Raw genomic sequence first — 25,423 nt, forward strand, 5'->3', positions numbered from 1 at the left:
ATCGTTAATCCATATATATATATATTTTTTTTAATGCTACATTAATTTCGTTTTCTTTCCCTATTATCTGCCCTCTCGCACCTATAATTAACCTTCATTTTCTTATCACTCTTCATGTCTGTTTCTTACCTTACGGGTATGTCATTCCATATTTAGACTTTCATACTTTCATGTCTCTCCTCATATCTGTTTCTCTCCTCTGATTTCATATTTTGTATCTTTTTATGCTTCAGTTTATTTCCGTTCTACTTATATTTGCCCTCCTTTTTTATTTCTCTCATCACTGTCAGTATTCTTATTCTTTTCCTCACCATCTTTCACCTCTGCAGAATATTCACAGCATCATTTCCACAACACCTCCTTTCCTCTCAGTTCACTCTTTTACATTATCTTTTTAAGGACTCCTGACATTTCTCCTATAATCTCGTATCACTGCCCCGCTCTTCCTCTATCTTGCTCATCCTCTTGTCTCTCCTTGCATTATTTAACGTCTACATATTTTTTAGTCCCCGCATCCCTTTTCCTGATCCTCTCACATCTCTCTTTCTCTCCCACATTTCATCCCTTCACCTGCTCTTTCCTCCCTCTGTATGCAAATATACTCTCTCCCTTCCTATTCCCTTACCCTCATTCACATACATTTGCTCTTCCTGTCTCTTTCATCCATAAAACACACTGTCTTTCTCACTCCCCTGTTTACACCACATTTTCTTGCTGTCACCTGTATCCAGACACGGATTTTTTCCCTCAACCCAGTCACCCACGCCCTAGTCATGTCGTATCCTCTCTCCTGTCGTACCCTACCCCTAATCAACACACGTACACACTCTCCCTCACTTTTATCTGCACACACTTTTCGTTCTCCTTCACCCTCGCCCACATCACCCACCCTCACAATCTAATTTACACCAACGTTCCCAGATACTAACCCACGCAGCCTCAATCATTCACGCTCCATCACCCAACACCTACACCCTCATCACACACCAACAACCCCATAAGACACCCTCTGCGCCACATACCAATTCTCATACACCCATGTCTTGCACTTAGTTTTACTCTACCCATATTCCCTCTCTCACACCTAACATCCACGTCCCCTCTCCCTCACAAATATTCACCCAGTTTCCACACTACTTCTCCCACACAATCCCTCTCTCACACGCTCCTGCAAACCCCCTCGCACTCCCACTCTCCATCTCCCGCACTCGCAACCCCTCTCCTCCCGTTCCGTGGAATACATCACTTCCATTATCAACCGTTACCTCGTTCGCTCGCGTCTGTAGTCACACGCCAGGCTCTGTAATCGACGCAGTTTGTAACCCTGACACCTACACTGGAGGGCTTGAGGAGTATGGAGGGTTATGGTGAGGGCGGGAGGGAGCTAGTGAGAGCCAGAGGGGGTTGGTGAGGGCTGGTGGTAAGGGCTAGATTGGGTTGGTTAGAACTGGTAAGGGCTGGTGGGGGCAAATGAGAGCTGATGAGGGCTGGAGGGGGGTTTGGGAACTGATGATGGTTGGACGGGGGTGTTGGGGGCTGGTGGGAGTTTTTGAGGGCTGGTGAGAGTTTGAGAAGGCTGGTAAGGGCTGGGAAGTTGGAGAACAGACAGAAGACGTAGATGGATGGGAGAGTGAGTCGTGATGAAGGCAGAGGGGGGGACTGGCGAGGGCAATAGGAAGACGGATAAGGACAGAGAGATGGCTTTTAATGGAAGGGACAGAGCGAACGAGAACAGGTGGAGGATTGGTGTTTGCAGGGAGAGGCCTGGGGATGTCAGAGGGAAGAGTGGTTTGGGCTGGGAGAGAGTTGGTGTGAGAAAGATGGGAGAGGACTGGTAAAAGGGAGGTGCGAGAAGGGAAAGGAGTTTGGAGAGAGAGAGAGGGTTGGTAAGGGAGGAAGAAAGCTGGTGTGGTAGAGCATGAGCTGGTAAAAGAGAAAGGAGGTTGGTGTAGGCTGGGAGTGGGGTGTTGTGGGAAGGGAGGGAACTGTTGAAAGAGTGAGAGGGTTTTTTCTGGATTGAGAGAGCTAATGTGAGAAGGGAGTGGATTTGCGTAGAGAGGGAGAGGGATCGTATGGGCAGGGAGAAAGAATATAACACTACCTTCTGGTCCTAACGTCACAAGGCTTTACACTGAGAGCAGGCCACAGGAACGACTGATCTTGTAAAGGCTAGCGACCTACCCCACCCAAAGGCGACTGGTTGGCGTCAGGAAGAGTAGCAGGTCACAAAAGTGGTACATGCTGCTGAAAAGTCATCTAAATAAAGGCAACGCTTCTGCCACTCAGGAGGGGAGTGCCTGCTGTGGTAACTGCATCCTCAGTGCTGTATAACTGTTGGCCTGAGTAAAATGTTCAGATATAAATAGAAGTATATACGCATTTCTACGTGTAAAGCGCACACACACACACACACACACACACACACACACACACACACACACACACACACACACACACACACACACACACACACACACACACACATTTTCCATTCAGTTATAGTCGACGTGATTTTGTAAACTGTGCATAATCCTTGAGCTAGCGTTTACTGCACCTCTACTGATTTAATTCTGATGATCCCGTACACACAGACACACTACACTTCTGGCGATATCTATATACAGTCACTCCACAGATTTCATACCAACATTGAGTATTATCCAAGGTGGTTGAATATGTTAATGAAACTCGTAAAATACATACCTCGTTCGTATGTTAAAAAGTTGTAGCAAAAGACTATATATATTACGTAAAGCTGTACATTCACCTTGTACGAAAAGCTCCATCATCAGTCTGTATGGAGGAAATAAAGTCCTATAAGAATGACGTGTGATAATACACCGATAAGAGTGCGAACTAATGCGTTGTTCCGGTGCGAAGTTGGTCTAATATTGTCTTGCAAAATCGTGAGTGTGTGTGTGTGTGTGTGTGTGTGTGTGTGTGTGTGTGTGTGTGTGTGTGTGTGTGAGGGGGGGATCATGCATGAAGTTAAGGTGATAGTGTAGCTTTTATGAGTGCATATTGGGGTGCTTTTGTAATATGGCAGTGTGTGTGTATGTGTGTGTGTGTGTGTGTGTGTAAAAGGTGTCCACTGTTTATGACCTATGCCAGTGATGATGTTAAATGGAGATCCTGTGGGGCTTATACTACAATAATAAAACATGAAGTGAAACATGAGTAAGCAGCACCATGTTATTAAAAGCGAGCCCAAACTTTTCTCCTTGCCATCCCATTTCTTCAGTGGAATTTTGTTTATGCTTTTGTCGTTGTCGTGCCTTCATCTGTTTTGTTTTTGAGTATTTATAGAAGTTTTGTCTCCCTCAGTACCCACCGAAACACAAAGACCAAGAAGACCATCATCATCATCATCATCAGTATCATCATTGGTATTATTATCATCCCAACACACACTCCCACCGAAAAAGAAAGATCAGCGTTAGTAAATACCTCTTTGTATATAATTATAGCACCTGAGTAAACCATACCTCAGAGGAAAATAACAATACAAACCAAGGGAATTGACGATGGATGAATATAAGTCTCGCTTGTAACAACGTGGCGCTGTTAGTGAGGTTGAGTTTGATATTCATTTCTGTTGGGTGTTTAAAATTACAGGGATTTATGGTATTCTTCATAGTGACTTGCGTTGGTAAACTACTACTACTGATTATTCCCGAGACCTGAAGTGTAGATTATCATGCTGTTGCCGAGCCGTCTTGTTGAGGCAGACGTGAGGCAGGGGTGGGGTTGAGGGGGCTAGGATGAGCTGGGCTACACCTGGCTCTCCTCGCCATGGCCCTGGCTCTGCCCCCCCGTCCAGGTGACATGTTTGGCCCTGCTCTTCGGGCTGGCGTGTGAAGGGGGCGGCTGTTCCCCCTGGTGCTCCACGCTGCCCTGACTCACCAGTACCCGCTGCTGCCCGGTTGCCGCTCCTAGGTGACCCGCCACCAAACCCAGTCCCGAGGCTTGCGGCGGGGCATCAGCCAGCAGACCTGGGTGTGGCTGCACGTAGTGTATGGCAGCTGGGTGGTGCGGCGAGGAGGCCTCAGCGGCGGTGGTGGTGTATATGACCTGCGGGTGCTGCGAGTGGCAAGTGAAGGCAGCGGGCGTGCCGTGCCGCAGCGGCGGGGATCCGCGGGACACACAGTGCTGCGTCGCCGGACCACAGCGCTCCACCGAAGCAGACCGCCGCAGGCAGTGCTGTAATGGAGACGACCTGTGTTGCGGGTCGGGCTGCTGCTGAGGATATTGTTGGTGCTGGAGCGCTGCCTGCTCCTTGGCCATGGCGTGCTGCATGCTGCACGTGCGGGGCAGTGTGGTGTGCTGCTGTTGCTGTTGTTGTTGTTGCTGTTGCTGCTGGTGGTGGTGAAGGCCGGGGCAAGGTGTGGGTGTGTATGGCTGTGATGAGTGCTGCAGGACATGCTGGGTGGGGGACAGGTCGGTGCAGGAGGCGGTGCAGTATTGTGGCGGGGGCGGGATGTGAGCCGGGATAGTGAATACCGCCCCACCGCCCACACCCCCGCCCATCACACCGCCCACACTCGCCGGGGTCGAGGCCGTGCCAGTGCTGCCCTCAGAGGTCGCCTGGAGGGGGGGTGGTGGGGAGGGAACGAGAGGGGAGGGAAGGGGAGGAGGCAAGGAAGGTGAGAGGAAGGGTGTATGAGCAGGGGGACGGTAGGGGATAGAGATGGGAAGGAAAGGTACGGGAGCAAGGAAAGAGAGGTGGGAAAGAAGAGGAGTGGAAGGAGAGTAGAGAAGGGCGGAAAGAGTAGCGGGGTAGAGAAGGGGAAAGGTGGAGGGAAGGGGCGGAGGGGGAGGGAAAGGAAGGGGGCAGAACGAAAGGTGAGTGGGGAGGGAAGAGGAAGGGGCAAGAGGGGAGGAAGGTGATAATACGGTTGGTTAATTGATGGATTGATTGGCTAATTAGTGGGCTGATTAGCGGCCCTCAAGTTGACTCTCTTGATCTCATAGTTTAATTGATGGGTCAGGGGAGGGGTGAGGCGCCGCTCTGGTGACCTCACGCGGGTCGAGAGTGAGTGCATGACTGACTGAGTGCTTGACAACTGAGTGCATCACTGATTGAGTGCGTGGAGTGACTGCATGACAACTGAGTGCATGACTGAGTACGTGGAGTGACTGAGTGCATGATTGCGTGGAGTGACCGCATGGCAGCTGAGTGCATGATTGAGTGCGTGGAGTGGCTGCATGACAACTAAGTACATAACGTAACTGAGTGCATAAAGTGAGTGCATGTCGTGACTTAATGCGTGGGGTGAGTGCAGGGCGTGAGTGCAGAGTTAGTGTACAGTGAATGCGTGAAAGCCCTTAAGTTAGTTATGGCTTAGGAATTATGGAGTGTGTGTGTAACTGTGAGCGTGTGTGTGACTAATTATATATAGAATAGGAAGTATGTAGCCTAGATTTCGGGAATGTTATTGTGGGTGTCGTAGGAAGCAAACTGAGTGACTGAGTTCATTAAAAACTGCAATAGGAGCAAATAAGAGGCAGAGATGAACAAGCACAGGCGTAATATTTCTTGCTCTCATTCCAATTACACTCCGTCCATAGAGAGAGAGAGAGAGAGAGAGAGAGAGAGAGAGACTAAATGAGAGGAAAGCAATAAAGCTAAAATTACAGTTCTCCTTTAAAACCTGAACGGGATGAGGGTAAAAGCGACTCTATCGACCCTTGTGTATAAGGGTCAAAATCATATATTGGAGGAAGAATTTCTCTCTCTCTCACACACACACACACGGCCGTACAGTTTGTGTGTGTGTGTGTGTGTGTGTGTGTGTGTGTGTGTGTGTCCCTGTGATCCATACCGTCCATACAGCACCCCCTTATTAATATTATGCTAATTTAACAACGTGTATGATTTGTCCCGGAAAAAAAAAACTGAATTGAGTAAACGAGGTAATGAGCGGACGGCGGTGGTGATGAGGCTCTTTAATAATGGCCGTGACGGGGATAGTGATGAGGATGGAGGGATGGTGAAATGCGGGATTAGGCGGTAGTGATGGGATTAGTGATGAGGATGGAGTGTGGTCTTGGTGATGGTGATGATGGTGAGATGGGTGTGTGGTGGAGTGAGGGGCGGAGGAGTTTGGTGATGGGGATGGTGACGTGGTGGGTGTGGTGATAATGATTAAGATGTGATGATGAACTGGGGTGTGTGATGATGGTGGTAGTGAAAGTAACAGTGTAGTGGGGATGTGGTTAGGGCGATGAGGATGGTAATGGTGAACTGGGGAATGTAGTGATGATGATGGTGAAGTGAGGTGTAGGACGATAGTTATGGGAAAAATAATGATGAGGAAAGTGTAGGTGAATGGTGTGGATGGTGTTGGTGAAGTGGGAATGTGTGATGATGATGATGATGATGATGGTGATGGGGATTACGATGAAGGTCAGTGTAATAATAACAGCGACGGTGATGATTAACATTTTCATTTCACAGTGATAGTGAAAATGATCGTGAGTGATGATGAAGTGGAAAAGTGTGGTGATAGTTCCTGAAACTCTTTAAGCAGTAATGGAAATAAAACAGATATTATTAATTATCTCCTCCACCACTGCTAAATATTATACATCACAGTAAGTTATATTGATCCTTAAACTCACAGGCGGACGGGGCGGGAAGGGCGGAAGGGGAGAGGCAATATTTGATGTGGGCAAGCAACCTCTGGAGATTCGGCCAAAATTTAAAACAAGTGAAGTTCAGGTATAATTAGTGAAACGTATACTCAATAATTATGCCATTTGTAAAGGGGGACCTGTGATTACTCTTAATACTGTGTTGCATGATATGTTAATTGGATTTAGTAAATGAATGTGACCAATTTATGCTGCTAATTCAGGTTTTGGTCTTTCACGTGCCTACCTCTCCAGAAGGATGTGAGCTGAAGAAAATCGTTTTGAGAGGGGGTTAAATGCAAGTCAGCGTCATCAGTTTATTCCTCCATCACCGAGATACCGATGTGCCTAAGTTTCAGACCTTGGTAGGGTTCCCAATGGCGAGTAAAATCGTCTGGGATTAACCACTGTAAATGAATAAATCGTCCCCCAAAGTTAGGGTCTGAACCATTAATTAAGGAAAATTTATAAAAAAGCACGTGTTATTTTCTCTACCACCGACCTATGCCACTGCGTTCTCATTGCAGCTCACGGTCATTAAGTTTATTATATTTTGTCCATATTGTCACCTGATGCATTGTTGTATGTGGGAGTGACTTGTTATACTGATGGGATTAGCCAGGGTTATATCTAAATTTTTCCAGGTGGACAAGTCTCAAACAGAATCAAGGTGTCAGGTGGTAGCAAGAATATAAGCGACGCCATTGTACTGAAGAGGCTTATTTAATTCTACCGACTACCGAAAAATATCATTCACTGTTCACAGCCAATCATTCTCAGTAACTACCCCCACCACCACAGCCAACAAAGCCACCCCCTCACACCTAAACCAGGACCTACCGCCGCGACTTACCAACCCACCAGGGGGGTTCAGGGACTCACCAGGAAAGGTTCAGCCTCCGTCAGGTCAGGGTTCTCCACCAGGTCACCACCCTTTACTGTAGCCACCACCTCGCCGCCCTCACCCTTCACCTCCAGCTCTGTGAGGATGGGTGTCAGAGGTTAGGGTCAGGGGTGTGAGTCTGTTTAGTTTTGGGCAAGAGGGTAAATATTAAAGGGAGAGTCAGGGCTGTATCCTTGTAAAACCTGGAGACTCACTAGTACCACTTGTTTGCTGTTTTTTTTTTAAGTTAATTGTTTCTTTAATGTTACTCGTTCAAACTGGAGTAACAGCATATGATAAAAAAAAAATCATTATATATTTGTCTGTTATCGTCCTTGCACCGTACGTAGGGTAATAAATTGTTAAGCAAGAAATGCAATGGGACCTTCTTGCTGACAGGAATGCAAGCCTTAAAATTAAAGGATAATTTGAGAGAGCTAAAGTTATAGAAATGTAAGTTATAAAAGAAGGACGACAGAAATTGATGAAAAAGAATAACAAAATCCAGCTTGAAAGGATTATAAACAGCATGAGAGCGGGAGATTTTGAGATTAAAGAAGAAGAGTTAGAGAAAAATATAATCGACCAGAACAGGAGGAGCATGACCGATTGGATGACTTTTGGGAGAGGAAGAAGACGGGAAAGTAAGAGAGGAAAGAAAAAGTTTGAAAAGATATGAACAGATCAGGAAGAGCTTAATATAAAGAGTACGGTCTGATAAAAGAGAGTAAGATCCTGAAATGATTTTAAATTCCCAGAATAGAACTTTCAACCCTAGGGAAGAATTTGTGTTGCTAGAAGAATCTGAGGAGGACCCACTTCTTTTGGAAGCGCTGGGGAAAGATATGACTATCAGAAAGACGTGAGTAATTTGGGTAGGTCATGGATGATATGAAACGAGAAAAGTTGGGAAAAAAAGGGAGATGACAAGGTTGAAGAATAAAATTAAATAGGAAAATTAATAAGACCTTTAATATATACAGCTTCATGTGAGGTTAAATGTGAAAGAAAGAGGACAGATATAGATTACAGGCTAATGAATTACATATTTTCCACTGAAATACAAAAATAATTCTCACACTTTTCACTTAGCGTCGAGGTAATTAACACATGCCTGACGTTGTCGGAAAAAATTAATAAAAAAGATCTGCTTTAAATGTTCACGAGAAGCTTTTTTACGGTGCTGGTTGAAATGAGTTCTGTAATGATATGCGCTGCCGTGTTGTCGTTTTTAATCTTTTAATATTTCGAAATGAAGAGGAATATGTATGGTTTTCTGCGTTGTTTATTGCAGGTGTTTGATTCATGAACAGTTGAAAGATTATTAAGTTAGACACACAATATCTGCCTTCTACAGTACAAATACACATTAATGTTCAACTCTATATACTCAAACCTTACACATATTCACCTACAACCACTTCATCTTCATTCAGTTACTCCCTCTTTCCCTGCACACGCTCCACCACCTCCCCCCATCTGTACTCCGCACCATAACCACCCACACCTGCACTCCGTAACCCATCCGGTTCTGTGTCATCCTCCTCGATTAATACTTCACTCCAGCCCTTCTTCATCCATCCTCCACTTTCGTTTCATAGCTCCGCATTTCAGTCACTTTCAACCATCCACGTCCACTGTGCACCTAGTTTATACCCACCTGTGTTAACCTACATCCCATTGATTCCCACTGATCTCCACAGCCTGCTCTCTTCCACCCACACACAATCCCACACTCCACCCACTCTCACACCCCTTACCTTACCTTGTCCAGCCACCAACTGGGTGTCCTGCCATCGTTCCGCCAGCACCGTTTCGTAGTGATGACCGCGGCCCCACAAGAAGCACTCCACATCACACTCATCCACATTCCCAGTCACACGCAACCAGCAGTACAAATCACGGTCACCCACACTCCACAACCCCTTTACTCCACATCCACATTCTCTTACACTTCACCAGCTTGATAAACTTTCACTTCTTTATACCCATACCTTATTACACTCCACATAATACTCAACTTCTCCTCCACTCTCTCACACTCCACATAATACACCACTCCTACTCCACTGTCTCACACTCCACATAATACACCACTCCTCCTCCACTCACTCACACATAATACACCACTCCTTCTCCACTCTCACACACTCCACATCTCCACTCTTGCACATTCCCCTACCTTGCCCGGCCACCAAATCCGGAGTCCTTCCAGCGTTTCTCGAGCAGTGTTTCCTGGTGATGAAGACAGCGGCCCCCACCAGCACCACGACAGCGCCCACCACGCCCAAAAATACGGCCAGCAGGGGGGAGACAGCCCAATTCTCGTCCTCCTCGGGTTCGGGCTGGCTGCTGGAGACGCCGGAGACTGCCACGGCCGGAGAGGAGGAGACTGTGTATTATTAATTTGGGCGTGTCTCTTTCGGGCGTGTTTGGTTAAGTTGGATGTGAATGAATTTGAAATGGGGAAATGGATGGATGAATTGAAGAAAAGACAGATAAATAGGATGGTAAGTGAGGAGAGAGAGAGAGAGAGGGAGAGAGAGAGAGAGAGAGAGAGAGAGAGAGAGAGATTAATAGTGGGTTGTTTGTGCGTGCTTAAAGAGATTGGCCCGAGGGGAAGTGGAGGGAAATCCGAGTAGGGACAGAAGGAGAGAAGGCAGAGAAACTTGTAGCACAAATAATGAAAGAAAAGGCTGTAATTGCTAATGTCTAGGTAATGTAGGGAAAGTGATGTATGAAAAAGAAAATGTTATCTTGGGAAGCAGGGAAATGTCAGGGAGAGAGAGAGAGAATCTTCCGATTCTGCTATGCTAAATCTTGTATATGAAATCTGAAGCATACTTAGAATATAATGATTACTCATCATCATCATCATCATCATCATCCCAATGCTACTTAGCACTATAAAAACTGGCTGTGTACTGAAAATATTATGTGCATACTCCAAAAATGAGATGAGTGATAATAAGATGAACGTTTCTTGCCCGCATGACTAGTGTTGCGCCACAAAACAGACGGAGGGGAGGAGGTAAAGAAAACAGGCGTGGTGATCAAAGGAGTGGGTGGGATGGGCTGGAATTGGAGAAAGAAACATCGATGTGGGACTTGGCGTGTCTTGACGTTTCGCCTCATGGCTTTCTCAGAATACAATTGATGTTGGTGGGCTGTGGAACTCGGGAAGAAAACGTATACCTGTAATTTCGGTGTTACAGAAGTGTTTGAATTCACTAATGGGAAATATTAAGAATCTTTCAAGAATGAAAGCGTTCTGGAAATAATGTGCCTCCTCGCGCATCTTTTGTGCCGTCAGTTGGTAGTCTGTCTTGCGAGGGGGGGAGGTTACCGTACAAAGAAGACGAGTAAACTTCCCAGTATACATTTGCTGTTTATACTGAACCTATCGTAATAGTGGATGCATGTAGTATCGCCCCTGTATGGCGTTAGTCTTATACACATACTACAGTATTTTTTTCCATTTTGGTATATTAATCTGGTTTTCCTACATCTGTCTCAGTTTATTTATGTATCTGACTGTCTATCTGTGTATATTGCCACGTAACATCTACTTATATCTGCGTACCTGCGTAACTATATCTACCTATCTATCCATTTATCTGTATATCCATCTTTCTAATTAATCCCTCAGCATGTCGGTATCTTTCTGTTTGTTTACCTATTTCCTTATCTATCCACCAACATATCTCTCCACTTCTGCCCATCTATCTACCCACCTGTCTATCTATCCACCTGCCTCACCTGGTTGTCTATCTTAATCAGGGGCGCGTGCTCCCTGGCCCACTCCACTCCGTTCATTAGCGAGCGCATAAATTATCTCAGGTATTTCGGCAGGTGATTAGCCAAACGTTACCTGATCAAAGCTTATGAGTGGACGTTCTCGGAAAAGGGCTCTCCTCGCTCACTCACTCATTTCTCTCTCTCTCTCTCTCTCTCTCTCATGTATTTACCTGATTTTCCGTATTTTTTTTCTCTCTCACTTTTCCGGCTCTCCCTCGCCTCCCTCAGTATCGGTGAATATATCATGAATTGTGCATGAGGTTTAATCTGTGTGTGTGTGTGTGTGTGTGTGTGTCATGATTTGTGCAGGAGGTTTAATGTGTATGTGTGTGTGTGTGTGTGTGTGTGTGTGTGTGTGTGTGACATGAGGAATGACGAGTGTGAATTTCCAGTATTTTATTTACTTTTGAGTGTTGTAAGAAGGAACGAGATTAAACAGAGAACCAAGGCGTTGAAATAAATCTCTAAGGCCGTACAGAAAATGTGGCGCTGATTTTTCGAAGAGAGAGAGAGAGAGAGTCGTTTTTCTTGCTGGAACTCGAATAAATATCAGAAAATATTTGGTGTGACTTGTTGCAATCGGTAATCCGTATGTCCTAAAGCCACATTTTTTTTTATTGAACTTTATGGATCGTGTATTAAAAACGATTGATTTGCGAGTGAAAAGGATATGAAACTTGGACAGACCACATACTAAATTGGAAAACACTGAGCTTCTTATCCCAAACCAATCAAGGCAGAAACAACAAAGGTACCATTTCGCTGGAGTCTCCTTAATATTAGTCCACGTGTTTTGTTTAAGGGATTTTGTGCTTTCTTTTTTAAGTATGAAAATTTGTTACGTATTGCTTTACTTGCTTGAATAAACTGATCTAAAAAAAATTAATTGAAAAGGGACATACGGACGTAAAGAACAGAGTGTGTCAGAACTTTTCATCCTTGTATCAGAATCCAAAATACGTGAGATTGACGATACTTTTTCTGGTGAATTTACATACATCGGAGATCCTTACCTCACAGTATTATTTTACGGTAGCTGCCTCCACACGATAATATGTTCTTAAGTATAACCCCTAAATCTCACTGGTTTGATTCCCTTCGTAGTCTTTTTGCAGTTTATTCTTGTTGCAACCAGACGATTTTATTCAGGTTTAGTGAGTCCTCTTGATGTCAGTTATTTTTTTTTTCCCACCAGACGATTTTTTCCACCATACAAGAACATCAAGCTGAGAAGTTAATGGAAAAAATCGTCTGAAGTTAGAATGTAATATAAATACGTCATCGAACTGGAGGGGTTAGAGGAAGTAAGGGGCTTCTCTCCACTCAACCCCTGACTTTAATCTCCGTATAATGTTGTATATTTGTAACTTTCTTTTTATTTTATTTTTTTTTATTTATTTATTTTTTTTTTTGAAGGCTATGAATATGTTTATGTATCCAGTCAACCTTGCTACATAGTGATGCTGGAGTCAACATCAGAAACGAATGCGAAAATCAATACAACAAAAGGATAGATTTTAATTGTGTGTGAACAGACGTAGAATGAAAAATGACAATGTTATGGAAAAGGAAGAATTACAGAAGCAGGCTACTAGTTACGGAGTGCTATATTCTACGGAAGTTGATCGCCTCGTTTCCGAATATTATTAGTGAGTGACGGACGGACAACCTGCTTCCTAGAGGTGCTTCAGGATCTAAAAAGAAAGTGTTGTTTGAACTGGGTAAAAATCATATAATTTTTGAAGGGAAGTAACGTGAGAAATCGAACAGTAGGAATGTGAATATATCAGAAGAGAAAAATATTGAAAAAATGAGAATGGGGTGAGGCAAGAGCGAGAGAAAAACGCAGAATTATTTGTCACTGTATTTATTAGGCGAGAAAAATATGAGTGAAAAGAATAACAGCGAGGAAAGCAATTCTAGCCAATGAAATATGTCAGTGAAATGTTGAAATGTCTGGTGTTATATTCTTTCTCTGGCCATGCGACACACACACACACACACACACACACACACACACACACACACACACACACACACACACACACACACACACACACACACACACACACACACACACACACACACACACACCATTAATTCACGACCGTGTACACGAAACCAATGATGATTCTCTCTCTCTCTCTCTCTCTCTCTCTCTCTCTCTCTCTGTAGTACATGCATACCCAATACCAATTAATATCAACAGTGGCACTAAATCTCTCTCTCTAAATCACCAGGGGAAGGGGGATTAACTCACTCCCAACACACAACTTAGAGAGAGAGAGAGGGAGAGAGAGGAAGGGGGGCTAATGCGCTTAATAGTTGGGTGCATGGATGTATGGATTATAGTGTGTTGATGTTTAGATGAGTATATATATATATATATATATATATATATATATATATATATATATATATATATATATATGTGTGTGTGTGTGTGTGTGTGTGTGTGTGTGTGTGTGTGTACATAAACATACATGCAAATATACATATATATACAACGTGACTTTTTGAATGGATATATGAATGGAGGGACGGACGATGCATGGATGCACTATTGAAATATTTGATGGCTGAATAGAGGGATGTATTGAATTTTTCTGTCTGTCCATCTATCTCTCTGTCTTTCTGTCTTTCTATCTGTCTGTCACACACATGCGCCTCTAAATACTACTAGTCCCCGAGTCGATCATGCTGCAGTGTGATCAGCAAAATGCAGCGCTCGGACCGATGTTCACCTGCACCACATCCCACTTTTTTTTTCTCTCTTTTAGACTCATCCATGGTTTATGACTGTCCAATTTTTTATTCGGTTAGTGAGGGTGGGTGGCGTGGGAGGGTTGTGTGTGTGTGTGTGTGTGTGTGTGTGTGTGTGTGAGAGAGAGAGAGAGCGGATTGGTGCAAGTCTGTGTGCGTGCTATATATAAATATAAATTTCTCTGCAGGTATCAAACAACATTTTCTATTTTTCTTGTCCATATAAATAATTTTTGTGTAATGTTTGTGTAATAAATTTTTATAGTAATGTTCGTCAGTGATATGTAGCACTAGTGTCCACTGCTGTACCCATATATTCAGCAAGCCCTTGTGGTGCCAGCAGTCTGTAAAAGCTACAAATTATACAATAATCATGTATTTTTTGTTCGCATTATCAATACATTTGTGAAATTTAATTATTCTCTTATTTCAGGCAAGAGTAAACATCACCTACCTATCGTATAAGCTCTAGGACCCCAGAGCCTCCACCCGTCTTCACACTAACCTGGTAATGTGTCTTACAACTCTCTTCAAATAGTTGCACTAACCCTTTAACGGCGGTGAGTTTCTGTGACCTGAATATAATCGTCAGCCGTAAGTTGAACGAGAAACTGAAGCTTACTCTTATTCAGAACGTTAATCATGATATAACAGTTTCGATATCTGAGGTTTCGTGTAAAGTACAAAAATCGTCTAAAATCGTCTGCTGTAAGGGAAAGGAAAGTACTGATTAGGCGCCTCAGCATAGATATAAGCCATGTTCTCTTTGACATAGGAGACATCATAGCAGTTCTTCAGCTGTTTTGTTTGCATACTATTCATTAATATTTCCATTTACCTTAGTTTAATCTTATTAATCACTTGAATAAAATCGTCTGACGTTTGACCACTTCAGTGCAATGATATATTTTTTCTTATAATACTCGGACTGCCACAAGATGATTTTTTTCAACACTTACTTTTAGCAGCTGGAAATTCAGTCTCATTTCCGGTCAGCTAATCTGTGGAACATCGTGTTCTTACCGAAATGAAGTTGGGGGGGAGGGTAGTTTTCCTCACTGGCTGTCCATTTATTTTCTTTCCTTTTTGTTTCTTCGCAAAATATCGTACGGATAACCGACTATATTATCGATATTATGTGCCATTTTGGTCTTCAGTATTGTCGTGGTCCTCTTGTATGTCAGAGAATATCAGTGTCTGTGTTTTGAAGGGTCATTTGATTTTATTTTCAACCCCCTTCACTACCAAGGGGCTCCTTCAATCAAAAATATCCCCCTATTGTTAGCAAGACTATAATGGAGAAGCGCTGCGGTGCCTAAATGGGTAATGAAAATTGTTTTTAACCTCATCATTTGGGCAAATCCTTCAAAACTTAATGCAATCTCCCGTCTGTAACAAAAATATATGCTATAAAAGAACGTCGCTGGGCTGGAGAAACTAATTATTTTCTTTTTACCAGTGTCCTTTAAATTACATTATATTTACAGTTTACTTTTGCTTCCTTTGCATTTACATTAGCTAATTAAAAACAGTTGATCCTCTCGCCCCGATGATATTTTATTTAGTCTCTGTCACCCGTACACGACCCGACACTTCATCCTACTCTGAATAAATCGTCTTCATCACTGTTGTTATAAATCTTGCTGAAATCGTCTGTCAATCTGTTTATCTCTTTGTATCTGTCTGTCATGTTTGCCTGTGTCTGTATCAGTCTATTTGTGTGTGGATGTATCCGTATGTCTGTCCTGTCTGCATGAATTTGTATCTGTCTGTGCTTCTGTCTATCGGTAATCTGTCTGTCTATCTGTTGATTAACACTGCTGCATGTGAGTGGTGGCTTCGACCAAAGGATCTCTAGGTCAGCTCTGTCCTTACTAAAAACCGTCAACGTGATGAAAGGGTTAAAAAAAAGTTCATACGGGAGAAAATACTAGAAATAGAAAAGATTTATAGCAGAAATAATTAAACCCCTCGCGAGATATATACGCCATCACCTGGATACAATCGTCCTGGGTTTAATAAAGTACGTAAATAAGGAAATGGGTCTCAGAGGGGTAGTAAAGGAAGAAAAACACAAAAAGAACATTCAGCACTTTTCTTCCTTCTTACTTAGGTCCAGTGCCCCCTTCCCCTCTCCATTCCCTCTTATCCCCCTACCCTGTTACCCTTCTCCATCCCCTCTTACTCATTGCCCTTCCCCATTTCACCCCTCCCCTTCTTAACCTTCTGAAATTCCTATCCTTTACTCTTGTTCTGTTTGCCTTCCCCCTGCCCATTACCTCTGATCCCTCCCTCCCTCCCACCCTCCCCTTCCTTCCCCTCCCCTTTGCTTCCCCTCCCCCCTCCCTCCTACTAGTTCTACCCACTTCTCACCCTCACTCCTTCTCGTCCCCCCCTTCCCATCTCCCTCCTTTCTTCGATCTTACCCCTCGCTCCCCTCCCCACAATCCCTTCCCTCGCCACCCTTCTCCCCTCACACCTGTCCTCTTTAATTAGTGTCCAAGAGGCTAATTACCTGCCCGAACACCTTCTTCTTCTTCTCGGCCGCAGCAACAGGTCATTCATTACGACCCAGGGGAGGGGGGAGGAGAGGGGAGGGGGAGGAAGAGGGGAGGGGAGACAGGGGGTTCGAGGGTGGTTCTCTCTCTCTTTTCGTGCTCTTCTCCTCTGCTTTCTTCTCTTTGCCTCTCTTTTTTTCTCTTCTTTCTTGTGCTTGATTAATACTTCATTTCTCCATATTTTTTTTTACCAGTATGTATCCTCCTCCTCCTCCTCCTCCTCCTCCTCCTCCTCCTTTTTCTTCGCAGCAACAGGCCATTCATTAGTACTAAGTTTCTCTCTCTCTCTCTCTCTCTCTCGTCTTTATTCACTATACTCTTCCTCCCCCCCTTTTTTTTTATCTTGTTCCATATTCGTTTTTTTTATTGTTTTATTTTTTCTCTTACTAAAATTTCATCTCACTTTTCTTAATTATCTTCCCGACCCTAAAAACGGACAATTCTTTACAACAGCAGTGGATGGATGGGGGAGGGAAGTTAAATTTTTTCACTTCTTTCTCTGTTTTCATCCCCTTTTCTTTTGCTTTCTATTTCCTTATGTATTTTTTTCCTTCATTCTTCCTTGTATTCTTTGTTCTTCTCATTTCTTTTCTCTACCCTCCCTTCTTCTCTTCTCCGATCTCTTCTTCCTCCTCTTCTCATGATTATAGTGGGGGAGGAGGATGTAGTTCTACGGATATTTTCTCTGCATCCTCATCATCTCCTCTCTTCTCTTTCTTCCATTTCTTACTCCCTCCCTTCGCTTCTCTCTTTATGTTCTCTTGTGTCCTCTTGCCTATTTTCTCTTTAATTTTTAGCTTTCCATTGTCGTATCTTTTCTTATGTCTACATTTGGCTCTTCTTTTCTTCTACTGTATTCCTTTCTTCATTTCTGTAGTCTTGTCTTCTGTGTCTTCTTTTCGTTTTTCTTGTCCTCTTTCCTTTTTATTTTTCCTTCCTTCTTTTTTTGTTTCTTCACTTTCCTCTTTTTTTTTTTTTTTCGTCTGTTTCTCCCGTCTTTATATCATCTCTTTCCTTTTATTTATTTCATCCCTTTCCTTTTCTAAAATTCTTCTCCTATCTTTTTCTTCTTTTCTTCCCTCTTTTTTATTTCTTCTCTTTCCTCCTCTTTATTTCTTCTCTTTCCTCTTTTTATGTCTTTTTCTTCATTTTTATTTCTCTTCCTCTTTGTATCTCTTCTCATTCCTATGTTTTTATATCTTCTCTTTCCTCTTCTTTATTTCCTCTCATTCCTCTTTTATTATTTCTTCTCATTCCCGTTTTTTTTTGTTCTTATCTCCCGTTTTTCTTCCCTTTCCTCTTCGCTTCACAGTCACAGCAACAGGTAATTCATTAACAAAGGTAGGAAGCCACAGAAGTTCTCGGGGTGGTTGTGTCTGCTTACTTCCTCTCTCACCTTTATTCTTCTCTAGTTTCTGTTCTTCCCTTCTCTGCTCATATTTTTTCTGCATTTCCATTTCTTCTTTTCTCTTCTAATCTTAGTTTGTTTGTCTTCTTTCCTCGTCACCTTTTAATCTGTTCTCGTCCCTTACTCTCCATCCCGTATCCTTCCTTCCCATTCCCATCCCTTTTCTTGTCTTCTGTTCTTTTCTCTTCCCTTCCCGTTTCTTCCTTTCCCAGCTCTAATTTTCTCCATTTCGGGGCCTTGTAATCTGAGGCGTGCAGCTTTTTTTTTTCTTTTTTCTTTGCTCATTTTTCTTGCCTTTGGTCTCGTTTAGTCTCGTGTCGTTTCTTCTCTAAACCTCATACCTCCCCACCCACCCTCTGGTTTCCCTGATCTCCTCCCTCCATCATACATTCTTCCAAACTTCCTTACTGCCTTCTTCCCTCCGTAACATCTTTCTTCCTTCCTTTACTTCTCCTCCTTCACCTCCTCCCCCTCCCACTTTCCTTTACAGATGTCTTCCCTTCTTTCCCTCACCTTTTCGTTCCTTCGCCATTCATTTTCCATGCGTTCTTAATTTTTTTCCTCCTCCTCCACCTGCTCCGTCTCCCAGTTTTCCTACAAATTTCTTCCTTCCTCAACCCCACCTTCTCGTTCCTTCTCCATCCCTTCTTCCTTCGTCCAGAACGAGTTTATGTTTTATTTTTACTTCCTGCAGGTGGCTTGGTTTAGTTTACAAGGCTTCTCTAAAAGATAAAGATTCATTTTCACCTTTTCTGCTTCTCCACCTGTGTTGTTTACCTGTCTGCCCCCCCCCACTTCTCTCTCTCTCTCTCTCTCTCTCTCTCTCTCTCTCTCTCCTCTGTTTATCCATATCGTTAGTATCCATCATTCTTATTCTTTATTTTCTTTCGCCAAATCACAATCTCTCATGTACACGCAAAAAAAAAGTGTATTAATTTTATTCAGCATTACTTCCTGCGCACGGGATGGCTTTTGAAATAGGGAAATGGGCGGGTTGAAGAGCGTAACTGGATTAGCTCTGGTGCTGAAGTGATTGCCTTTATAATAGTCCAGCCTGGAAAAAGAAAATATGTTGCCATTGTAAAGCCCCGTTTTTTTCGCACTTTTTTTTTCAACGGGTGCGATTTCAGAATTCGTGTCGGAAACCAGTACACGGTTTTAATTTTCATGCGTGGAATGGATATATATGCTGTGTTTTGAAGGTTTGTAGCGAAAAATGAATGAAAACATTTTTGGAGGCAAGGCTGTACTGCGATAGAGCATTTCCATCTCATGAATATTTTCAAGTCACTGACAAGCTTGAATCAGAAGGCTTTATGTTTTTCAGCTTCACAAAGATCATTAAAGCAGAGAATCAGTTTTTGTAACGTACCAGTTTTTCACAGAGCACCTGTTACAAGGAGTCTAAGTTATATTCAGGCCCCAAATTCAGCATGAGGTGAGCAGGAGCAGGGGGGTACTAGCTATTCTCAGCAGAAGTGTTGACTGGGAGAGAGAGACAGGTTAGAGCTTGAATTAATTTTCTCTAACGTTTCGGGCTACACAGAATGTTAGAGAAAATAAATAATTCACACTCTAACCTTTGTCTCTCTCCCACACAACATTTCCACTTGTCGTAATGGATAATCTACCACTTCCAGTTGTCTAACCGGCAAGAAAATAAAAGCTGAGTCCAGTTGCAGGATGAATGTGCAAACCAGTCCACCAGTAGCCCCCCTGACATTATCTACAGAACACAGACTTATATAATCAGGCATGGGAAGGTCAGGCTGAAGGATGGCAGACGTGATGGATACAGTAATATAAAAAAGAGTCAGTTTTAGGGAGAAACGTTGCGTCTCGGAAAATACTCACCTTCAAGAAAGTGTTCGTGACTGTACTCTTGCCATTGCGTATCTCGGTAACAGGTATTGTCATTAGAATTTCAGGATTAATAAATTCGTGACGATATTAAAACTTATCATAAATCCTTACATACTTATGGCCCAGGAACACCAATTTGTGTACCGTAACTAAAAAGTAATACCCTCCCAGCCAGCGCTCGGTTCACGGCTTTTAAAGAGTAGGGTGAGAAATACAAGTGGAAATGTGTTTTGTACAATAAAAAAAAAAAAGCATCGTTACCTATAATTTTGAGTGAATTCGACCAGAAGTATATTTCTTGTACGTCCATTGCCTCTGATTTCAACAAATTACGTTGAAGTTCAAGTATAATTAATGACATAGTGTACTGTAATATATGAGTGTTGAAACAAGGCGTGTATATATGAGTACTTTATAATTCTCCCCATCACAATTCAAAAATTAAGTACAGAATTAGTAGGAGTTCCTGTTTTTCCGACCGCACCTGCAATAGAAAATGGTCACACCTGCCTCATTGATTACTCCGGTTACTCCATGTGGCTTGACTTATAGGTAAAGGGTTTAATTGGAGAGAGAGAGAGAGAGAGAGAGAGAGAGAGAGAGAGAGAGAGAGGATCAACAAAACCACTCAATACTCACTCATTCTGTTCTCGGCCACCTTGAGCGTGAATGCCTCCAGCGAAACGGGGGGCGAGGACCCCTTTCTGTTGAAGGCGGTGAGGGTGACCACGTAATCTCCCCCCGGCGCCAGGCCCTCTAGAGTGAAGGTGGGGGACATGCCCTCCAACACTCTCACAGGCTTGCTTGAACCCCCCGTAAACACCTCGGCCCTGTGGGAAAAAAAGTTAGAGTTAGTGGGAGAGAGAGAGAGAGAGAGAGAGGGGATACAAGCCATCTCACATTTTCACAGGCTACTCGAGCCACCAGTGCGCACGCCTTGGCCCTATGTGTGTGTGTGTGTGTGTGTGTGTGTGTGTGTGTGTGTGTGTGTGTGTGTGTGTGTGTGTGTGTGTGTGTGTGTGTGTGTGTGTGTGTGTGTGTGTGTGTGTGTGAAGTACGTCAGTAAAATTCTGGCGTGTTTTCAGTAAAGCAGAAGTGTCATAAGTGCACGCATATTCAGTGAGCGCCTTTGCACGCCACAGTGGTCGGGGATGATGTAACAGACACCAGTGTGATGTGAATGTGCCTCACGCATCTACCCTGCCACCATAACCTCCACTACCATCTGCCACCACCACCTACCACCACCACTCACCCCTCACCCTCACCTGCATCCACCACTGTCAGCACCCGATACCGCCACCTGAGCACCATAACTGTCATCTGCCATCATTATCATGACTACTATAACCATCACCTGCTACCTATGTCAGTGCAGCCTGCCAGCGCGTTGTTGCCACCTGGTGTTATTGCCACCACTTCTGCCTGTCACCACTATCACCATCACCAGTACAGTCAGAACGAATGTCACTGCCACTGTAATCATTTCCCTCCACCACCGTACCATCATCACCACTGCAATCATCCCCACATATACCTCCACCGCTACTACTGCCTCGACTGTAAACATCATCTGTCCCCCCCACATAGACCACTATTAGCATTAATCACCACTACCACCACAACCACCACTGCCACTCCTATTGTAGCGACTCTCACGTAGGCCACTATTACTGTCATCTTGCGTCCACCTGCAATAACCACCCATCCACCACCATCACCACTCTCCGTACAATCAGTAACCACTCCCTTACACCTCTCCCTCCATTTCCTCACACTTCACAACACTTCTTCACACTGCTGCAACCATTTCCTCGCACCTTTCATCAATAATCTTCACACTTCACCTACCATTTCCTCACACAGCGTCCACCACTTACACTTTCTCCCACCACCTCCTAACACTTCTTCCACCACTTATACTTCACACCACTTCCTCGCACTTCCACCACCTCATACTTTTCCCTCTTTCGAAAGCATCTCCACCATCCCTAACTACCACCATCTCTACCTCACACCGTCCGCCACCCCACCACCATAACTGCCACCTGTCACCACTACTTCACACCACACCTTTCAATCCACCAACACCACACTCATCTCACTCTAACCTTCACCACATTCACTAAGTACCAGCTCCTTCTCACACCTTTACCCCAACCCCACTATCACCACCACTGACACTTACACATTCCCTTCACACCTCTGGCCCATCTCGTCACCACCATTACCACCACGCACCTCCTCCCCTACACTACCACCATCTCCTCAACTCTCCCTCCCCCCCACCACAGCCACTTCCTAACGCCCCTCTCATCCCACTATCATCTTTCTACATACCTCCCCCTCGCACACCCCATCTAACCCCCAACAATAACTGCACCAGCGACGTGGCTTTCAGAGGGGCGAGTCATCATCATCCTGACACAATGCTGGTCACATCTCGCCCAAGTGTCGTGGATCTGCATAGGCCTTATAGCACCCCTCTCACCCACTCCCTCTCACCCCGCTCCCCCTCACCCTCTTCACCCCGCCGCCACATGAGCACCGTGATAATGGCTGCAGAGAGGGAAGGCTGTCTATTTTGGTGCTTCAGCCAGGGTTTGCTTGGGTGGGATTCAAGCTGTCTGTACTCTGAAGGGATTTAGGCGATCAGTACCTTAGCGGGAAAATCATTGTGAAGACTTCTGATAATGCCTTGGTGCTCTGATGTGGCTGATAATTTTCCTTTTTACCTTTCAATTAGCCGATTTGCATACTGCTTTAATGACTTGGTTTGGAGGGCTAATTTTGGGGGGGCATTTGGCTGATTGTACTTTTAGGGGATTTAGGCTACTTATAGGCCTACTGGGATGGAATTCTTAGGAGGCGACATTTTGAGGGTGAGTATTTTGGTGAACAGGTGACACACTACCTCTCAACCAGACCACTTCCTTCACCCACCCTCACCTGAGCACCATAATGAACAGCCTTAGTTAGTCTGTACTGCTGGGGATTTTAAGATATTTATAATGAGGGGCTTTAGGCTTTCTGTCCTTGTGGGGGTTTAGGCTGTCTGTACGTGTGTGTGTGTGTGTGTGTGTGTGTGTGTGTGTGTGTGTGTGTGTGTGTGTGTACAAGCGACACTGTCTCTCTAACCCCCCCTTCCACCCACCACCACCAGAATAGCGCCAAAATGAATGCAAAGTGAGGAGGCAGTCTTTTTTTTTTTTTTTTTTCTGGACAGGGATACGCTGTTTGATCTTTTCTTTTTTCTTTTCTTTTTTTTTTTTTTAGATGGTCGGTGGGACTGGGGAGTGAGCCAGAGGTGGCACTTTAAAAATTTGAGTGATAGTCTATTAGTTCCTTTTAATGGTGGACGTAATTTCTCATTCCTTCGCCATGAAAGGTCTCTCAGTGGCCGAATAAAACTGTTTGATGGTAATGCGAGTAGGAATAACAAAGAAAGAATCATCGTAGTAAAGAGGTTACGGGAACGCGAGTGGATTCATTTTAATTTGGGTCTCAGTGAAGGGAATAATGTTGGCGTGAGAGCTTTTTGGTGCACTTGCAACATTAACCCTCTGACTCACCACAACCCCCACCCTCACCCCCACCCCACCCCCACCCAGTCCACCCTACCACCTGAACACTGCGGTAATGACTGCAGAGTGAGAAGGCAGCCCGTTTTTTTTTTTTTTTTGGGGTGGGGGGGAGGATAACGCTATCTGATTTTTTTTTCTTTTTCCTAGGGTGGAGCGCGGCATTTTGAAAACTTTCATAATGGTGTCCTGTTTGTTCCTATAAGAGATCGCCTCTCATACTCCATTATAGTAATTGTTAACGGATGATAGCAGCATATTTGGGAGGCCTTTTTTTTTTTTTTTTTTTTTTTTTTTTTTTTTTTTTTTTTTGGAGATGGGGCTTTTTGCAGTCTTTAATAGCGGCGTTCTATTTTTATTTTTTCATTTTTATTGACCACTTTACACACCCCGTTACCGTATTTGTTGAGGAGTGGGAATGCAATCTAATTTGGGAGCTGACTGTCGTACCTTTTCGGGATAATGACTGACTGACTGACTGACTGTTCCTTATTAGTTGGGGATCATACTCTTTTTACCTTAGCTTGGCCCAGATTTTCGTCTTTTCGCGGCTAATTGCACATAGCTCGATAGCAGAATACGTCAGTACTACAGCTATACGTCCATTCCATAGCACTTCCTCATGACTAGCATCATATGCTAGGATTAATTCACTGTTACAGTTAAGCTTCTACAGTAGATATATGTCAGTTTCAGGCCTTACAGTGAAACAGGTATCGTTAGTTAGTTCCTTCAGGCCGAGGGCATCTGTAACATTTCGTTCCTGGGAAAGTCTCTCCGGTGTTGTACAAAAATACAGTTGATATCCTCGTGCTGAAATTTGATCGGTGACTGGGATGGGTTAGGGAAGGGATGAATTTAGTCGATTAAGGGATTTTGATCTGCCTGCGCCATTTTCTAGAGCCATTTTAAAACATCGATAATGACTAGTGTGGTTTTGTGCTGTAGGCAGTCTTTCTTACGGGCTCTCCATGCAGTCAGGGGATCAGCTGGCTTCCCAGTTTAGTCGTATTTGGGCCAATGCGAGTCTCGGGTGATTGGACTTTACAGCAGTGCATTCACCAAACTCAGTAAACAGAATCCTATCACCATACCTTTATTGTTGGCCAGTTTGCAAACCTAGTCATTGGTTGGTGAGAGGCCCTTCATTTCAGTCTTGCTTCATTGCTCCTTTTTGGTGACATTTTTACACATTGTCAACAACGGTATTGGAGTTTGGGTATGCTACTAGATTTAGGACGTTTGTGCCGTCTCAACTTTTCCTCTGAGGGAGAAGGGACACATCGTTGCAAGCTTCGGTAATAATTAATTGGCGTGGTGTGGTGTCCAAAGTTAGCTCTTTACTCCTTACTAGAGACACTTTAGTGAGCTGGTTTGGCAACACTGGTCGTTTACCAACAGAACATCCTGGGTGAGAGCGACGTGGCCTGGTTACGACCTGTCGTTTGCAGGTGTGATCATGTAAAATAACCATTGAGCAGCGCTAAATTGTTATGGACGGCATCGCTATTGAGAGTAACGGTGTATCTATCAATCATTCGATATGTCTGGCTATCTACACTTCAGGCTATCTGATAGGGCAATATTTATAGCTCTGACTATATATATATATATATATATATATATATATATATATATATATATAATCTGATCTCAAAGTGTGATGGTTGTAGAAGAGGGAGGAAATCCACCAAAGTAGGACATATTGCGGTTCCCCTCGTGGCTGAGTTGTGTCCTTCTGCTCCTCAGCCACACTAGGCCACATCACGCCACCCGACAACACCACACCACACCACACCACACCACAACTGCTTACTGGGACATGGGATGAATTGCAAGTCATTGGTTCAGTCAGAAAATGTTGAAGTACAGTTCAGCCAGTAATATCATCCACTCGCACACCCAGCCATCTCACAGCCACCAACCTACCTGGCAG

General features: G+C 44.0%; 1 protein-coding gene across 1 annotated transcript in view; it reads right to left on the bottom strand.

Annotated features, from left to right (window-relative positions):
- Window positions 1-3,771: 3,771 nt before the first annotated feature.
- Window positions 3,772-25,423, bottom strand: part of LOC145394033 (protein turtle homolog B-like) — a 354,094-nt gene continuing 332,442 nt past the window's right edge. Inside the window, exons 13-16 of the mRNA XM_080268003.1 lie at window positions 20,546-20,736; window positions 9,699-9,908; window positions 7,516-7,613; window positions 3,772-4,584 (exon numbers count right to left, since the gene is read on the bottom strand). Coding sequence (XP_080124129.1) covers window positions 3,772-4,584; window positions 7,516-7,613; window positions 9,699-9,908; window positions 20,546-20,736 — 1,312 coding nt within the window. The remainder of the gene's footprint in view (window positions 4,585-7,515; window positions 7,614-9,698; window positions 9,909-20,545; window positions 20,737-25,423) is intronic.

This window comes from Coenobita brevimanus, chromosome 26 (assembly GCF_032717465.1).
Source record: "Coenobita brevimanus isolate Jiangsu-jjx chromosome 26, ASM3271746v2, whole genome shotgun sequence".
Classification (NCBI taxonomy): Eukaryota; Metazoa; Arthropoda; class Malacostraca; order Decapoda; family Coenobitidae; genus Coenobita; species Coenobita brevimanus.